The 18,256-nt window shown below is 43.2% G+C and overlaps 1 protein-coding gene across 2 annotated transcripts in view; it reads right to left on the reverse strand.

Moving 5' to 3' along the window:
• Positions 1-1,059: 1,059 nt before the first annotated feature.
• Positions 1,060-18,256, reverse strand: part of LOC125463334 (coiled-coil domain-containing protein 38-like) — a 52,501-nt gene continuing 35,304 nt past the window's right edge. The window contains exons 8-11 of one of the 2 annotated variants that reach the window (XM_048554522.2): positions 17,353-17,488; positions 14,690-14,895; positions 7,552-7,645; positions 1,060-2,565 (exon numbers count right to left, since the gene is read on the reverse strand). In XM_048554522.2, coding sequence (XP_048410479.2) covers positions 2,452-2,565; positions 7,552-7,645; positions 14,690-14,895; positions 17,353-17,488 — 550 coding nt within the window. In that variant the 3' untranslated portion in view covers positions 1,060-2,451. The remainder of the gene's footprint in view (positions 2,566-7,551; positions 7,646-14,689; positions 14,896-17,352; positions 17,489-18,256) is intronic. The other variant, XM_059654806.1, reaches the window with a different exon arrangement.

An 18,256-nucleotide genomic window follows, 5' to 3' on the forward strand; every position in this document is an offset into this window, starting at 1 on the left:
CAACAAGTTTATTTGAAGACACAAGCTCTCAGAGTCTCACTCTTTCTTCAATTGTCAGTGAGGGAGGTAGCACCAGACACAGAATTTGAGTAAAAGATCAAAGTGTTTGATGCCATCTCTCTCACTGATACTTGAAGAAGGAGCGAGACTCTGAAAGATTGTCTTCAAATAAACCTGTTGGATTCTAACCTGGTGTGTAATGGCACCTCCACATAAAAGAAATAGGGATTTCAGCAAGGACTCAGTGGATATTTTGTCCTTGTCTGGTGGCATGCTTGGTATGCAGCTGTCTTCTCCAGGTAGAAGATGAAGAAGACCCAGAATAGTTACCTCGCACTTCAGCTAAACAGCAGGATGCTGCCTTCACAACTTTAATGAGAACAACACACTCTGCACCAAGACCTTATTTGTCCTCTAGTGCCACTGACCCATACCCAATTGTTAAAGCTGTTCACTGTAGTTAATTAGTGTATCATCTCCACACTGCTGTTACTTAAAAAAACTTAATTAACTATTAATTTGGGCAGTAAACTATCTGAAAACACCTTATGAAGTGACTGTAGCGCTGAACACCCAAAGTCTGATGATTTTACAAAAAGCCTTTATCACCAACAAATTGACTGAGGAGTTCATGTCTGCATCACTTTCATGACCTTGAGACATTGAAAGCACTTTAAAGCCAGTGAATTAACTTGGGAGTGTAGGAACACAGAAGATACCAAGTTTGAATTTGGAGTCTAAAGAAATGGTTTTTTGTTTGCTGGGTGTAAAGGGTTAAATACAAGGTGTCTAATGCTGGGGCCCCTGGTTAAGGTGTTATGGTTTAGAAAAATGAACAGACATAATTTTTATCATTCAAAGATGATTAGATTTGTAAGGTATATCTTTAAGAAAAAGAAATGTAGACCATTATTTTTAAACCATTTTAATTCAAATCCCTTGAAAGTAACAACCTATTTCCTAAACACTAGGATATAAACATTACACTACCATTTACAATTTGTATTGTAATATTCTACAAATCATACATTCAGCAAAATAGATCAACAAACAAAGAACAATAACAAATTTGTATTTCTACAGCAGATTTTAGAGAAACAGTTTATTTAACAATAATTGGAAGTGAAGGGACACAGCAGAGGAAGATTTGCATTTGGACCCTGAGAAGATGTGTTTTCCTGTTCTCTGCTGTGAAGGACATAGCCTAGCATCAAGGACCATAGTTATCAGAAAATCAGCAAAGTTCTAGTAGATTAATGTTTGTGAAGGCTGTTCTAGCTCACTTTTTTGGAAGAGCAGGAGTTGGAACTTTTTAAAAGGCCATTCTGTACCTACCTGTGAGCAATCAATGCTGATATTGGAAAATTCCCCCATGAGTGAGTGAAACATTTAGGAAAGTTAAGCCATTAGTCACTCAGGACAAGGAAAAAATAGGATGCTGAAATCGAAACTAGAAAGAAGAGATGCCAGAGAGGATATCACTGGAACAGCTTTACCAGGTGTACCCAAGTGTCAGTGTCACTTCATATTATCACTACCACCATTTCCTCAACAAATGCCAATTTATTAGAATAACCATCTTAGTAAATGGAAAAGAATCAATTCATTCCAGGTTTTAAAACACGGAAGAGCCCTGCAACTTGTACTAATGTTTTAAAGAAATTCCCATGATCTCTTTTAAGATATGCACATGTCAGTAAAGGACACCCACTGCTTTAATCCAGTGTTATTGAGTAGTTAATCAGCTAGCTACATGTAGTAAGGGTAATTTGTAGTAATTTTCATGGATATACCTGGTGTGTACAGACATACACACACAATCTAGCTATTTTATGTGTATTTAGTCCAACATCTACAGTTTCAGTCAATATCCTAGACAGGAAAGGCACTCAGCACGATAAATAAAACCTGCAATCTCGGCTTTTCCTTTGGAAATAACAATGTTGCCATAATTCTCCTGACTTGTTTTCAGAAATGTATTGCAGGAGGCCTCAGGGCAATCTTGACTTAAAGCATTTACAATGATCAAGACAACACTCAAATAGTATTGAGACTGGCTTCCCAGTAACAGTGCCCTACTGTCAATTTTGTTTAAATAGTTGTTATGGCTAGACTGCCAGTAAGTAGCACGTGGCTAGTATATTGGACAATCCTAGCTTAAAAGATTTTAGTTCTCACTCCAATAAAAATGGGCAGTAGTATATACAACCACACAATGTGGTATAGAAAAAAAAGTCAGGTGTCCTGCAACATGTGTCCTCACAAGATCTTGTGCCTTTCGACCTCAAGTGGAACTGTGTATAAGAACAGTAGATGTGGAACAGCAATACAGCGACTTTCCAGCAATATCTATGCTATCAACATTAACAATGAATAGTTGAATATCAATAAATAATTTACAGGACACAAAAAGCAGTCTGATGGCTCTGTAATGAGGTTTGACCCTTGACCCTAATTGAAAAAGGACCCTTCTTCATTGACCTCCTCAATTTCATAATTTGCTGCATTTTTCCCTTTCGCTTTGTCTTTGACGGGCTCTGAGCGATACACCAGCTTTCGACCCAACTGTTGAAAATAAATAGTTTAAAAGTTCATTTGGATATCAACAAGCTCCATCCCACCATCAGACTTACCATGGACTACTCTTTGGTATCAGTCTCATTCATAGACACATGCATCTCCATAAGGGACAGGCACCTAAATACCTCATTACCGCAAGCCCACGGATAACCTCATGATGCTGCAGTCCTCTAGCTTCCACCCTAAACATGTTAAAAGAGCCATCCCCTACAGACAAGCCCTATGCATACACAGGATCTGTTCGGATGAGGAGGAATGCAACAGACACCTTAAGGTGTTGAAGGACGCCGTCATAGGAGCAGGATACAGTGCTCAACTCATTGATCACCAGTTCCGACGGGTCACAGTGAAAAACTGTAATGACCTCCTCAGAAGACAAACATGGGATATGTCTGATAGGTCCCCTTCATCATCCAATACTTCCCAGGAGCGGAAAAACTATGCTGTGTTCTATACAGCCTTCAACACGTTATCAATAACAATGAACATCTCACCAAGATCTTCCTGACAGCTCCACTTCTTGCCTTCAAACAACCACCAAGCTTAAACAGACCACTGTTTTCAGGAAACAACCCGGCCTTTAGGACAACATCAATCACAACACTATACATCTTCAAGACAGACAGTACCATCACACGTGGGAACACCACCCACCACGTGCACAGCAGATACTCATGTGACTCGGCCAACGTTATCTATCTCATGCACTGCAAGCAAGGATGCCCCTGAAGCATGGTGTGTTGGTGAAACCATGCTGATTTTACAAAAACGGATGAACATACACTGTGCAACAATCGCCAAACAGGGATGTTCCCTCCCAGTGGGAGAACACTTCAACGGTCAAGGACATTCAGCCTCGGATCTTCAGGTAAACGTTCTCCAAGGTAGACTTTGGGAAACACAACAATGCAGAGTCGCTGAGCAGGTCCTCGTTGCCAAGTTTGGTACTCACGAGGTCGGCCTCAACTGGGACCTTGGGTTCATGTTGCACCACACTGCACTATACACTCACAAAAACACATACACATATACACACACACATTCTCTCTCCCACACACATACACACTCTCTCTCCCCACCAGCCCCGACACACACAGTCTCCCAAACACATACTCTTTCTCAGTCTCTCTCATCAACATATTCTCGCACACATACACACACTTACATGCGCACATATACACACACACTGTCTCCCACACACATGCACACTCTGACCCCAACACACACTCTTTCGCCTTTTCTCTCTCTCCCCCAACACACACTCTCAGCCCCTATCCCTTTCTCTGTCACACACACAGACACACTCTTTCTCTCCGTCTCTCTCTCTCTCTCTCTCTCTCTCTCTCTCTCTCTCTCTCACTCATTTTCTGAAGAAGGGTCCCAAACTGAAACATCAGCTTTCCTGTTCCTCTGATGCTGACTGGCCTGCTGTGTTCCTCCAGCTCCACACTTTTGTTACCTCAGACTCCAACATCTGCGGTTCTCACACACACATTCTCACTCCTTCTCTCACCCCTCCCCCCCCCCACACACTCATGTCTCTCTCCCCTCTCAAACACATGCACACACACTCTCACGCCCTCTCCCCCCTCACTCACCCACCCACCCACACATAGACATACACTCTCACTCCCTCTACCCCCTCCCCACACACGCTCACTCTCTTCCCCCTCATATGCATACTCACTCTCACTTCCCCTCCTCACATATACACACATACTCTCACTCTCCCCCTCACACACATTCTCAACACACACTCACACACTCTCTCTCTCACACACACACTCTCTCACACACACACACTCTCACACACACACTCACATTCTCCCTTACACACACACACTCTCTCTCTCATACACACACAAACACACACGCCCTCACAAATACACACTCTCCCTCACACACATTCTCTACCTCACATACACAAACTCACACACACACTCTCTCACACACACACACACTCTCTCACACACACACACACACTCTCTCACACACACACACACACTCTCTCACACACACACACTCACATGTAAATCTATGGGGTGAATTCATATTTGCAGATACATTCTATTTTGTTCAAAAAGCACACAATTTATAGACAGTCAGGCAATGTGGCATTTCATAAATTCCTACTTTAGAAATAAAACCAGTCAGACTCCAAACCAAAACACAGATTCTAAACAAGGCCTCACACCTAACATACATTGTCTTACCTAACATGTCACCTCTTCTTAATACTTTAGTTCTCTCAGGACAGTGACTTTCATAGAATTCCTACAGTGTGGAAACAGGCTCTTCGGCCCGACAAGTCCACACCAACCCTCAGAACATCCCACCCAGACCCATCACCCTATACCCCACTTAATCTATTCATCTCTGAACACTAAGGGCAATTTTAGAATGGTCAATCCACGTAGCCTACACCTCTTTGGACTGTTGGAGGAAACCCATGCAGATACAGGAAGAATATGCATACTCCACACAGACAGTTGCCTGAGGGTGGAATCAAGCCTGGGTCCCTGGCGCTGTGAGGCTGCAGTGCTAACCACTGAGCCACCGTGCTGCCCTATAGAATTCAGGGATTTACATAGACATATTAATCAATTAAAACCTTCTAACTGATTAAAGATATAACAGCATCTTAGGTTTGTTTAATACATCCTCATCAGTGGTGTGACCCTTTGATCTTTTACTTATAAATTCTGTGTCTGACACCACCTCACTGACACCCAAAGAAGGTGCAAGGCTCCTAAGGACTATAACCTGGTGTCATGTGATTTCTGAGCTTGCCCACCCTCTACACTACATCTTAGGTAGGTGTGAAGGTACAGACAAAGCTTACAAGAATGTTTCTGGGGCTAAGAGACATCAGTTACCTGGACTGGGGATATTCCCTCTAGAGAAGAGGGTGCAGGGAAGTTTTGATCGAGGTGCTCAGAATTGTGATGGGCCTGAGCAGAGTGGAGAGGAGGAGACTGACCCCACTGGCAGAGGGGCGACATGAATGTAAAGGATAAGACCTTTTTTCTCAGCAAATGGTTTCAATCTGGAGCACTGCATCAGGGTACGGTGGAGGCAGGTTCAAGCACGACTTTCAAAGGAAATTGAATAAAAGCCTGAAAAAAATTGCCAGGATTTCGGGTGCAGGGCAGGGATAAGGACCATCTTGAGTGCTTCTGCAGAGAGCCAGCACCAACCAGATTGACCAAATAGCCTCCTTGGTGTTGTAGCCATGCCGTGATTCTGTGTGAAACTTTAGTTAAACAGATTAGATAAGCTGCAATTGTAGTCCATTGAGCTGGAAAGGCTGTGGGAAGTTTTAATAGATTCACAGAATAGTGACACAGTACAGGAGAAGGGGACCATACAGCTCAACCTGTCCGTGCCAGCTCGCGGACAGGAAACCAGCTTCTACAGCACACTTATCCCTTCTCTGCAGTCCTTTACATCCTGTCCTTTCCTTTTCAAAATCATGGATGAGTATGGGCAAATAACAAGAAACCATCTTCAGTGGAAGTAGAATCAGTGACCACAGAGCACAGATTGCAGGGAATTGAAAAGAACCAGAAGGACTGAGGAGAAGAAATTTCTTTTAACCTAGCAAGCTAAGTTCTGGGATACTCTACCTGAAAAGGTAGCGGAAGCAGATTCAATGGTAACTTTGAAAAATAAATTAAATAAAACTTGAAAAGGAAAGATGTGCAGAAAAATTGATATGACTCTGAGATAGCAAGGACTGCAGATGGTGGAGTCAGAGTCGACACAGTATGGAGCTGGAGGAACACAACAGGTCAGGCAGCATCAGAGAAGCAGGAAAGCTGACATTTTGGCTCGGGACCCTTCTTCAGAAATGGGAGGGGCAAGGTGGCTCAGAAATAGATAGAGGTGGGGTGGGGCTGAGGAATGGTAGGTGGGATGGTAATAGATGAGTGCAACTCGGTAGTGGTGGGCATTGGTCAGTGGGATGGGTGGGACAGATAGAGAAACAACACCACATATTCCACTTCAGGAGACTACAGCCTGATGACTTTAACATGGATTTCAGCAGTTTTAAAATCTCCCCACCCCCAGCTTCATCCCATGTCCAAAGCTTTCTCTCATCCCCATCTCCCTGATCTGTTATTACCTGTCCATCTTCTTCCCCACCTATCCACCCTACCCTTCCCACTGACCAATGTCCACTAACCCCTCCCTGCATCCACCCATCACCATCCCACCTAACCTTCCCCAGCCCCAGCCGTCCTCCCTCTATTTTTCTCATAGCTCCCTTCCCCTCCCTAGTTCTGAAGAAGTGTCCTGACCCGAAACGGCAACTGTCCTACTTCTCTGATGCTGCCTGACCTGATTCCATTGAACTTTTTATATGAGACGTCACTTCTTCCTACAATGTAAGATAAAGAATAAAACAGGTATTTTAGCACACTCCAGCTCCACACTGTGTTTTCTCTGATATGACTCTTCTTTGGAACTGAAGAGAGGTAGAGGTGTCAAACCAAACTTGAAATTATCACTCTGTTTCTCTTTCCTGCTCAGCTTCTACAGCATTCTCTGTTTGTTTCATATTTCAAATGTCAACACTATTTTGCTTTTATTTCAACAAATAAGGAAAGTCATGTTGATTCAGAGAATTGCCTTTTTCATCGGGATGTAAGATAAAAACATCAGTGACAACTCAGAGTCTCATCAACAAGTAATCCTAGTGATCTGCTCAGTTTTTTTTATTTTTTCACAGGGATGTGGGTGTCCCTGGCCAGGTCAGTATTTGTCACCCATTCCTAACTGCCCTTGAATTGAAGTGGGCTGCTGGGCCATTTCAGGGGACAATTAACAGTCATCCACATTGCTGTGGGACTGGAGTCAGAAGTTGGCCAGATCATGTAAGAACAGCAGTTTCCTTCCCGAAAGGACATTAGTTTGGAGATGAAAGCACTTCACATGATGCAGAACGATTTGCATCTGAAAAATATTTACCCGTTTCTGTGTATCTTTTAGTGCTGCCTCCCGTCGATGTTTAATCCTTTCTTCCATTGAGCTTTTTATATGAGACATCATTTCTTCCTGCAACCTAAGATAAAGAATAGAGCTTGCATTTTAGTACACTCCAGACTGGGGAGTGAAAGCTGAACTAGTTATCAGGTGATTATTCAAGAATGCAGTGGATAAAAATAAATAAATCTTGTGAATGAGCACAGAACACGATTTAAAACTATCAATGAACTGACAAGTCTGTTGTTCAGTTTTCTCAGTTCCTGCTCTAGAAATGGTGCCAGAGTGCTTTTTTTTATATATTCATTAATGGGAGGAGGACTACAGAAATGCAATTTTTTGGCTTGTTAGAGGAATTGTCCAATTTTTAAAGCCAGCTGCTGGTTGAATTTATTTTCGATCATCTCATTTTGGAGTGCAGTGCCACAACGAGAGCACCTCTACAGCTCCTAGGGTGTACTGTCAAGTTATTTCATTCAGAAAGCAAGAATTCAGTGACACTTATTAAGTAACATCCAGCCCAAAAGGTGCTGTACAGATTCTCACCTCTCTGTATACAGTAGTGGGGAGGCCTTAGAAATGGATCTTTTCCTACTGAGCCTCAGCAGTGGATGCTCAAAGCTTTACTATAGCCCTCAGGATGTAGTCCTGGACCTTGGAATGTGCCAGTCTGGAGCAGGCCATCTATAGCTCTTTGCACTGGAAAGCAGAGCAATTTTCACCAAGTCCATGGAACTCCTATTGCTGCTGGCGTTTGACTAGGTGAATATCCCTGGGAACAGCCCATAAAATAAGTTGTTCAGGATGAACCTCTGATGGGTAATTTGTCAGAAGGGATTCTAAGGGACAGGATTTACATGTATTTGGGAAGGCAAGGAATGATTAAGGATGGTCAACAAGGCTTTGTGCATGGCAAACCATGTCATATTAAATTGATTAAGTTTTTGAAAAAATGACAAAGACTGATGAAGCAAAGCAGTGGATGTTGGCGAAATGGACTTCAGTAAAGCGTTAAAACAAGGTTCCACATGGTTAGATCACATGGAATCCAGGGAGAGCTGGCCATTTGGATACAAAATTAGTTTGAAGGTAAGAGACAAAAGGTGAGGGCGGAGGGTTGTTTTTTGGACTGGCGACCTGTGACCAGCAGTGTGCCGTAAGGATAGGTGCTCTGTCCACTGATTTTTGTCACTTATATAAGTGATTGGGATGTGAATCTAGGAAGAATGGTTAGTAAGTTTGCAGGTAACATCAAAATTGGTGGTGTGATGTACAGTGAGGAAGGTTACCTTAGAGTACAACGGGACCTTGGTCAAATGGACTGATGGGCCGAGAAGTGGCAGATGAAGTTTAATTTAGATAAACGTGAGGTGTAGCATTTTGGTAAGCTGGGGCAGACTTATACACTTAATGGTAGGGTCCTGGGGAGCATTGTCAAGCAGAGAGACCTTGGGGTGATACTTCACATTTCCTTGAAGGTGGAGTCAGAGGTAGACTGGACAGTGAAGAAGACATTTGGTACGCTTGCCTTTATTGACTGGTGCATAGACTATAGGAGTTGGGATGTCTTGTTGCGACTGTATAGGACATTGGTTAGGCCACTTTCGGAATGCTGCATCCAATTCTGGTCTCCCTGCCATAGCAAAGATGTTGTTAAATTTGAAAGGGTGCAGAAGAGATTTACAAGGATTTTGCCGGGATGGAGGATTTGGGCTGCTTGGAGAGGTTGAACATGCTGAGGCTGTTTTCCCTGGAGCATTGGAGGCTGAGGGGTGACCTTACAAAATCATAAGGGGTGATAGGGTGAATAACCAAGGTACTTTTCCCAAGATAGGGGAGTCCAAAACAAGAGGGCATACATTTAAAGCAAGAGAGGAAGGATTTAAAAGGGACCTAAGAGACAACTTTTCCATGCAGAAGGTGGTAAGTGTATGGAATGAGCTGCCAGAGGAAGTGGTGGAGGCTGGTACAATTACAACATTTAGAAGGTATCTGGATGGGTATATGAATAGGAAGGGTTTACAGGGATATGAGCCAAATGCTGGCAAAAATAACTAGGTTAATTTAGGATATCTGGTCGGCATGAACAAGTTGGAACGAAGCGTCTGTTTCCGTGCTGTACAACTCTGTGACTGTATGACCTCAATCAAAGAAACACGGCCTCTTTCTCCAGATGTTAATTGCAATGAAACACTCTTGAAAGAGGCAGACAATGGTCACATCTCCATCATAGCCACTTTGGGAGAAGCAGAATGGCTGAGACTTGTGTGTGTGTGAAGGATCAGACAGGGAGGGTCTCTCTCATCACCAGCCTAGCTCCATCTTGGTGCTTGTTTAAAAGTTCTGGTAATGAGGCATCTGCCAAATGAATGTCTGCTTGGGAGCCATCGTAAAGGATCTATCTGTCATTCAGGACCAAAAGGACATTGAACCACATGGTGGTTTCTCTGCCCAGCCCTTTCAACAAAGGCCAGGCTGTAGAGTCTAACTGAACTGAACGGCGTGTGCAATGGCACCAAGGCCAGAACTCTGCTGTGTAACACCAGGGACATGTAGGGAACACCCACAAGTTATAAAACTTGATGTTTGCAGCGTGATCAAACGACACACAAAAGCTCCCTTATTCATAAAGCAGTGCAGGGCTTCCAGCAAAACCAGACCCAACACAGTACAGGACTGTCCATGACACAACCCTCTGAAAATGGATAATGTAACTTTTTTTTCTCTATTCATTTGTGAGATTTAGGCGTCGCTGGCTGGCCAGCATTTCTTGCTCATCCCTAGTTGCCCTCGAGAAGGTGGTCGTGAGCCAACTTCTTGAAACACTGCATTCCACCTGCCGTGGGTTGACCCACAATGCCATTAGGGAGAGAATTCCAGGATATTGACCCAATAATACTGAAGGAACAGCAATATATTTCCAAGTCAGGAAGGTGAGTGGCTTGGAGGGGAACTTGGAGGTGGTTATGTTCCCATATGTCTGCTACCCTTGTCCTTCTAGATGTTGGTGGTCGTGGGTTTGGAAGGTGCTGGGTAGTTGTTATGGGGGACTTTAACTTTCCAAATATTGACTGGAAACGCTATGGTTCGAGTACTTTAGATGGGCTCAGTTTTTGTCCAGTGTGTGCAGGAGGGTTTCCTGACACAGAATGTAGATAGGCCAACAATTGGCGAGGCTACATTGGATTTGGTACTGGGTAATGAGCCAGGCCAGGTGTTAGAGTTGGAGGTAGATGAGCACTTCGGTGATAGTGACCACAATTCGGTTACGTTTACTTTAGCGATGGAAAGGGATAGGTATATACCGCAGGGCAAGAGTTATTGCTGGGGAAAGGCAATTATGAGGTGATTAGGAAAGACTTAGGATGCATAGGATGGGGAAGGAAACTGCAGGGGATGGGCACAATTGAAATGTGGAGCTTGTTCAAGGAACAGCTACTGCGTGTCCTTGATAAGTATGTACCTGTCAGACAGGGAGGAAGTGGTCAAGCAAGAGAACCGTGGTTTACTAAAGAAGTTGGATCCCTTATCAAGAGGAAGAAAGAGGCTTATGTAAAGATGAGGCTTGAAGGCTCATTTAGGGTGCTTGAGAGTTACAAGTTAGTCAGGAAGGGCCTAAAGAGAGCTCAGAAGGGCCAAGAGGGGACATGAGAAGTCTTTGGCAGGTAGGATCAAGAAAAACCCTAAAGCTTTCTATAGGTATGTCAGGAACAAAAGAATTACTAGAGTAAGATTAGGGCCAGTCAAAGACAGTAGTGGGAAATTGTGCGTGGAGTCCGAAGAGTTAGGAGAGGCGCTAAATGGATATTTTTCATCAGTATTCACGCAGGAAAAAGACAATGTTGTCGAGGAGAATGCTGAGATACAGGCTATTAGATTAGATGGGATTGAGGTTCATAAGGAGGAGGTGTTAGCAATTCTGGAAAATGTGAAAATAGATAAGGCCCCAGGGCTGGATGGGATTTATCCTAGGATTCTCTGGGAAGCTACAGCAGGAGATTGCAGAGCCTTTGGCTTGGATCTTTATGTCATCATTGTCTATAGGAATAGTGCCAGAAGACTGGAGGATAGCAAATGTTGTCCCCTTGTTCAAGAAGGGGAGTAGAGACAACCCTGGTAATTATAGACCAGTGAGCCTTACTTCAGTTGTGGGTAAAGTATTGGAGAGGATTATAACAGAAAGGATTTATAATCATCTAGAAAGGAATAATTTGATTAGGGATCGTCAACATGGTTTTGTGAAGGGTAGGTTGTGCCTCAACAACCTTATTGAGTCCTTTCAGAAGGTGGCCAAACAGGTGGGTGAGGGTAAAGCGGCTGATATGGTGTATATGGATTTCAGTAAAGCATTTGATAAGGTTCCCCATGAAAGGCTATTGCAGAAAATACGAAGGCATGGGATTGACGGTGATTTAGCAGTTTAGATCAGAAACTGGCTAGCTGTAAGAAGGCAGAGGGTGGTGGTTGATGGGAAATGTTTATCCTGGAGTTTAATTGCTAGTGGTGTACTGCAAGGATCTGTTTTGGGGCCACTGCTGCTTGTCATTTTTATAAATGACCTGGATGAGGGCGTAGAAGGATGGGTTAGCAAATTTGCAGATGACACAAAAGTCGGTGGAGTTGTGGATAGTGCGGAAGAATGTTGCAGGTTACAGAGGGACACAGATAAGCTGCAGAGGTGGCAAATAGAGTTTAATACAGAAAAGTGTGAGGTGATTCACTTTGGAGGGAGTAACAGGAATACAGAGTACTGGGCTAATGGTAAGATTCTTGGTAGTGTGGATGAACAGAGAGATCTCGGTGTCCACGTGCATAGATCCCTGAAAGTTGCCACCCAGGTTGATAGGGTTGTTAAGAAGGCATACTGTGTGTTAGGTTTTATTGGTAGAGGGATTGAGTTTCGGAGCCATGAGGTCATGTTGCAGCTTTACAAAACTCTGGTGCGGCCGCACTTGGAGTATTGCGTACAGTTCTGGTCGCCGCATTATAGGAAGGATGTGGAAGCATTGGAAAGGGTGCAGAGGAGATTTACCAGGATGCTGCCTGGTATGGAGGTAAGGTCTTATGAGGAAAGGCTGAGGGACTTGAGGCTGTTTTCGTTAGAGAGAAGAAGGTTGAGAGGTGACTTAATGGAAACATACAAGATGATCAGAGGATTAGATAGGGTGGACAGTGAGAGCCTTTTTCCTCGGATGGTGATGGGTAGCACGAGGGGACATTTAAGGGATGATACATATTGGACAGATGTCAGAGGTAGGTTCTTTACTCAGTGAGTAGTAAGGGCGTGGAACGCCTTGCCTGCAACAGGAGTAGACTCACCAACTTTAATGGCATTTAAATGGTCATTGGATAAACATATGGATGATAATGGAATAGTGTAGGTTAGATGGGCTTCAGATTGGTTTCACAGGTCGGCACAACATCCAGGGCAGAAGGGGCTGTACTGCGCTGTAATATTCTATGTTCTATGCAGTGCATCTTGTAGAAAGTACGCACTGCTGCTACTGAGTGTTGGCGGTGGAGGGAGTGGATGTTTGTGGATGTAGTGCCAATTCTCACCTCCGTTCACAACTGGATGTGGCAAGACTGCAGAGCTTAGGTCCGATCCGTTGGTTATGGGATCGCTTAGCTCTGTCTATTACTTGCTGCTTTCGCTGTTTGGGAGCAAGTCCTGTTTGGTGGCTTCACCAGGTTGCCACCTCATCTTCAGGTATTACATGGTGCTGCTCCTGACATGCCCTCCTGCACTCTCCATTGAACCAGGGTTGATCCCCTGACTTGGTGGTAATGATTGAGAGCAGGATATACCAGGCGATGAGGTTGCAGATTGTGCTGAAGTACAATTCTGTTGCTGTTGATGGCCCACAGCGTCTCATGTATGCCCAGTCTTGAACTGTTAGATCTGTACAAAGTCTGTCCCATTTAAAATGGTGAGAGTGTCACACAAAATGATGGAAGTTAGTCTCAACGTGGATTTCAACTCCACACGGACTGTACGATGGTCACTCTTACCGATACTATCATGGACAGATGCAACTGCAGCTGGCAGATTAGTAAGGATGAAGTCAAGTATGTGTTTCCCTTACTACGTGCCCCAGACCCAGTTTAATTGCTGTGTCCTTTAGGACCGGTCCAGCTCAATCAGTAGTACTGCTGCCAAGCCACTGTTGGTGGTGGACACTGAAATCCCCCAGCCAGAGTACATTTTGTGCCTTTGCCATCCTCAGTGCTTTCACTAAGTGTTGCTCAACATTGAGGAGTACTGATTCATCAGCTGAGGAAGGACGCTAAGTTATAATCAGCAGGAGGTTTCCTTGCCCGTGTTTAACCTGAAGCCATGAGCCTTCATGGTGTCTGCAGTCAATGTTGAGGACTCCTAGAGCGACACTATACCAACTGTATACCACTGTGCCACCACTTCTATTGGATCTGTCCCGCCGATGGGACAGGACATATCCAGGAATGGTGATAGTGGTGTCTGGAACATTGTCTGTACGGTATGATTCTGTTAGTATGACTATGTCAAGCTGTTGCTTAACTAGTCTGAGACAGCTCTCCCAATTTTGGCACTAACCCCCAGATGTTAGTGAGGAGGATTTTGCAGGGTCGACAGGGCTGTTTCAGCCGTTGTCTTTTCTAGTGCCTAGTTCGATGCCAGATTATCCATCCAGTTTCATTTCTTTGAGACCTTGTAGCAATTGGTACAACTGAACGGCTTGCTGGGCCATTTCAGAGCGCAACTGAGTCAACCAGCCAATCACTTGTGGGTCTGGAGTCACATGTAGGCCTGATCAGGTGAGGGTGGCAGGTTTCCTGCCGTAAAGGACATTAATGAGCTAGATGGGTATTTTCCAACATTTGGCAATGATTTCATGGTAATCAGTAGAGTCTTAATTCCATTTTTTTAAAGTATTGAATTCAAATTCCACATTAGCTAGGTTTCTGGATTATTAGTCTAGCAACAATACCACTAGGCCATCACCTCCCCATGATTATTTCTCTGTGGAATAATTGGAATCCTTTGCGACAGAGAAGTTGAACATCTTACAAAGATTAGTGGCACTTACGACAAGTAATCTGACCTTAGGTGAGCGAACAAACATCAGTTTGACAATGTCCTCACCTCTCTGCAGTCTCTTTCTGTTTTCTCTTCAGGATGCTGCTGACGGTCTTCGCTGTTGCGGCTGCGTCAATACAATCTAACAGCCTGTGGATCTCACCCTCAACGTTCTTCAGCTTCTGAAAAATATCCTCTGGCACCTGGCTGTCGTTAAAGCACATCTGATGCAGCTTCATGAGGCCCTGATCCAACTGTTGAAATGCATTTTTCTAAAACAGAAACGGTGTGTGACAATGCAGTTCTGAGATCCTGCAACCAATTTCATTCTAATGGGGCAGCATCTTATCTTGAATGCTAAGGGGCAATGGTTAGATTCTTTCTTGTGGGAGATGATCATTGACCAGCAGTGTGGTCTGAATGTGAACAGAGAAGCAGTAGCAAATATTTAAGGTGATATTTCAGAATGATCAGAATTATTAGGTTTCTGCTCTGAAGAAAAATCTTAAAAGGGAGGTTCCCTCACCCATGGTTAACTAAGGAAAGTATCAAACCTAAAGAAAAAGCACGCACCATGCAAAGATAAGGAGGTCAGATGATTGGTCAGAATATAAAGAACAAAAAAGAATGATTAAAAGGTTAATCTGAAAGGAAGAAATTAGATGATGAGAGGAAGCAGATTCGGAATATAAAAATAGATAGCGAGAGTTTTTGCAGGTAATTTGAAAAGACATTTAAATGTCTGGTATTTAGAGTGTGAGAACGGGAAGTTAATAGTAGATAATAAGGAAATGATGGATGAAATGAGAAATTATTTTGTTGTGTCTTCACCGTACAGGAAGCAACGCCATTCCAGTGATTGCTCCAAATCAGGAGGTGGATGGGAGAGAGAAGCTTTGTGAAATTATTATAAGGGAAGTGTTACAAAGCAAACTATTGGACCTCTGAGCTGACAAGTCTGCAGGTCCAGCTGTACTTCATTCTAGGATTTTAAAAAAGGTGGCTAATGAGGTAATAGATTAATTGGTGTTAATGTTTCAATTTACTGGATTCTGGAGAGTTTCCTTTAGGCTGGAAAGTGTCAAATGTAACAGCTCTAAGCAAGAAGGGAGGCATTTGACAAGGTGTCACATAAAAGGTTATTGCGCAAAGAAAAGCTATAGAGTTAAAGTAGAGTTATAGAGTCATAGAGGTGTACAGTTCAGAAACAGACCCTTCGATCCAACTCATCCATGCTGACCAGATATCATAGATAAATCTCGTCCTATTTGGCCCATATCCCCCTAAACCCTTCCTGTTCATATACCCATTCGGATGCCTTTTAAATGTCGTAATCGTACCAGCCTCCACCACTTTCTCTGGCAGCTCATTCCGTACGCATGTCACTCTCTGCATAAAAATGCTGCCCCTTATGTCCCTTTTAAATCTTTCCCCTCTCAACTTATACCTATGCCATGTAGTTTTGGTCTCCTCCACCCCAGAGAAAAAAAACCTTATCTATTTACCCTATCTGCTGTAAGGGTAACATATTAGCAAGGATGGAAGATTGGCTGACTGGCAGTAAACAAGGACTATGTATAAATCGGTCTTTTTCTGACTGGCAGCATGTGTAAAGGGATGTGTGCTGGGCCTAAGTGTTTTATAATTTATAGTAATGAATTTTATAAAGAGAGTGAAGGCACAGTGGCTAAATTTTCAGACAACACCAAGATAGGTAGGAAAGGAGGTCGTGTGAAGAGGACACAAGAAGTTGCAGATAGATATAGGTTGTTTAAGGGAATATTGGGCAAAAATCTGGCAAATATACATGGTGGGAAAATCAGAAGACTTTATCAGAAAGACTGAAAAAAGCAGAACTTTATTTAAATGTAGAAATACTGCAGAATTCTGAGGTGCAGAGTGTTCTGGGTGTCACAAGACATTGGCATGCAGACACAGCAAGTGAAGAACTCTAACAGAAGGCTAACCTATATTATGAGAGAAATTGAATATGAAAGTGAGGATGCTATGCTTGAGGACTTTGGTAAGATTACATCTCGAATATTGTGTACCATTTTGGTCTCTTTATTTAGTGAAGGATGTAAATGTGTTGGAAGTGGCTGAGAGGCGGTTTACCAGATTGATACTTGGAATGAGTGGGGTGTCTTATAAGGAAAGATTGGATAGGTTGGGTTTTTCTTCAACTGGAGTTTAGAAGAATGAGGTGTAACTTGACTCAAATGTTTACGATGTTGAATGAGCGAGATCAAGTTGACTTGGCAAGGATGTTTCCTCTTGTAGGTGTGTTTAGAACCATTACATGTCACCTTTTCAGGACCAAGATGAAGAGAATTCTATTTCACTAAGGCTGTATGATTTTGGAACTCTCTTCTTTAGAAAGTGGTAATGGCATGGTCAGTGAACATTGTTAAGTTAGAAGGGGGAGACAGATTCCTGTTGGGCAAGGGTAGCAAAGGCCATTGGGAGAAGACAGGAATTTAAAACACAAACAGATCAAGCCACAATCTCACTGACCGGCAGAGCAGATTCAAGGGGCTCGATGGTTCAATCCTGCTCCTAATGCATATATTTGCACGGATAAATGATGCAGTATTATGAATGGATGCACAGCACTATTTAATTCATCTGACATTTCAGGAAACTTAATCACTTTTGTAAAGAAAAATGTGCCACTAACATTCTTATTTGATGTTTATGATGAAAATAATACAGAAACAAGGAGTGTTTACCTCATCTTCTCCTGTAGAATCTCCCCATGAGAACATCTTCACCTGAAACTTAACATCTGCTGTTGCATTTTGCACTTTCTCAATAGTGTCCTCATACTGTTTCACCTGATTCTTCAGGCAGAATATTTTAATCCTCCTATTGGACGATATAACTTGTTAGTCACCTCAGTGATGACTTGTAACTTTCCAACTTCAGTCCTCAATATTGACTGGAGTTGGGTTTTGCCTGCATGTTTAATTAACATCATTTACAAGACTATAACTGGAGTGGCAATCTCACCAACCTAGTCCAGAGACCAAAGTGAATGCCCCAGGGTCTTAGGCTGATACTCTCACACCCACTCTCTTTCTCTCACTCTCTCTCTCTCTCACACACACACACACACACACACACACACACACACAATCTCTCTTTCTCTCTCTCTCCCTCTGACACACACATTCTGTCTCTTTCTCACACACACACACGCTCTCTCTCTCACACACACACACTCACACACAGCTAATGAGTTATCACTGCTCCCTTCAAATTTGCCCCTTCATTACCTTGTTTACAAAGTTTAATGGACATTATTATAAACTAATGCCACGCTGCATCTCCCTCCCCACAAAACTGATATGAAATATTGTAAGAATAATTCGCTAATTAAGAGCGTTTAGGAGGGCATGGCTCAGTTAGTGTTCTTATTATCCTTGTCCCACTAATCCAAGGTCAAAAATCACACAACACCAGGTTATATTCTGAGATAACAAGGTGTGGAGCAGGATGATCGCAGCAGGCCAAGCAGCATCTTAGGAGCCGGAAAGCTGACGTTTCGGGCCGAGGCCCTTCATCAGAAATGGATCTCCGATTCACCAGCATCTGCAGTTCCTATTACCTCTGATACCAGGTTTTAGTCCAACA

Source organism: Stegostoma tigrinum, chromosome 25, assembly GCF_030684315.1.
Source record: "Stegostoma tigrinum isolate sSteTig4 chromosome 25, sSteTig4.hap1, whole genome shotgun sequence".
Taxonomy (NCBI): domain Eukaryota; kingdom Metazoa; phylum Chordata; class Chondrichthyes; order Orectolobiformes; family Stegostomatidae; genus Stegostoma; species Stegostoma tigrinum.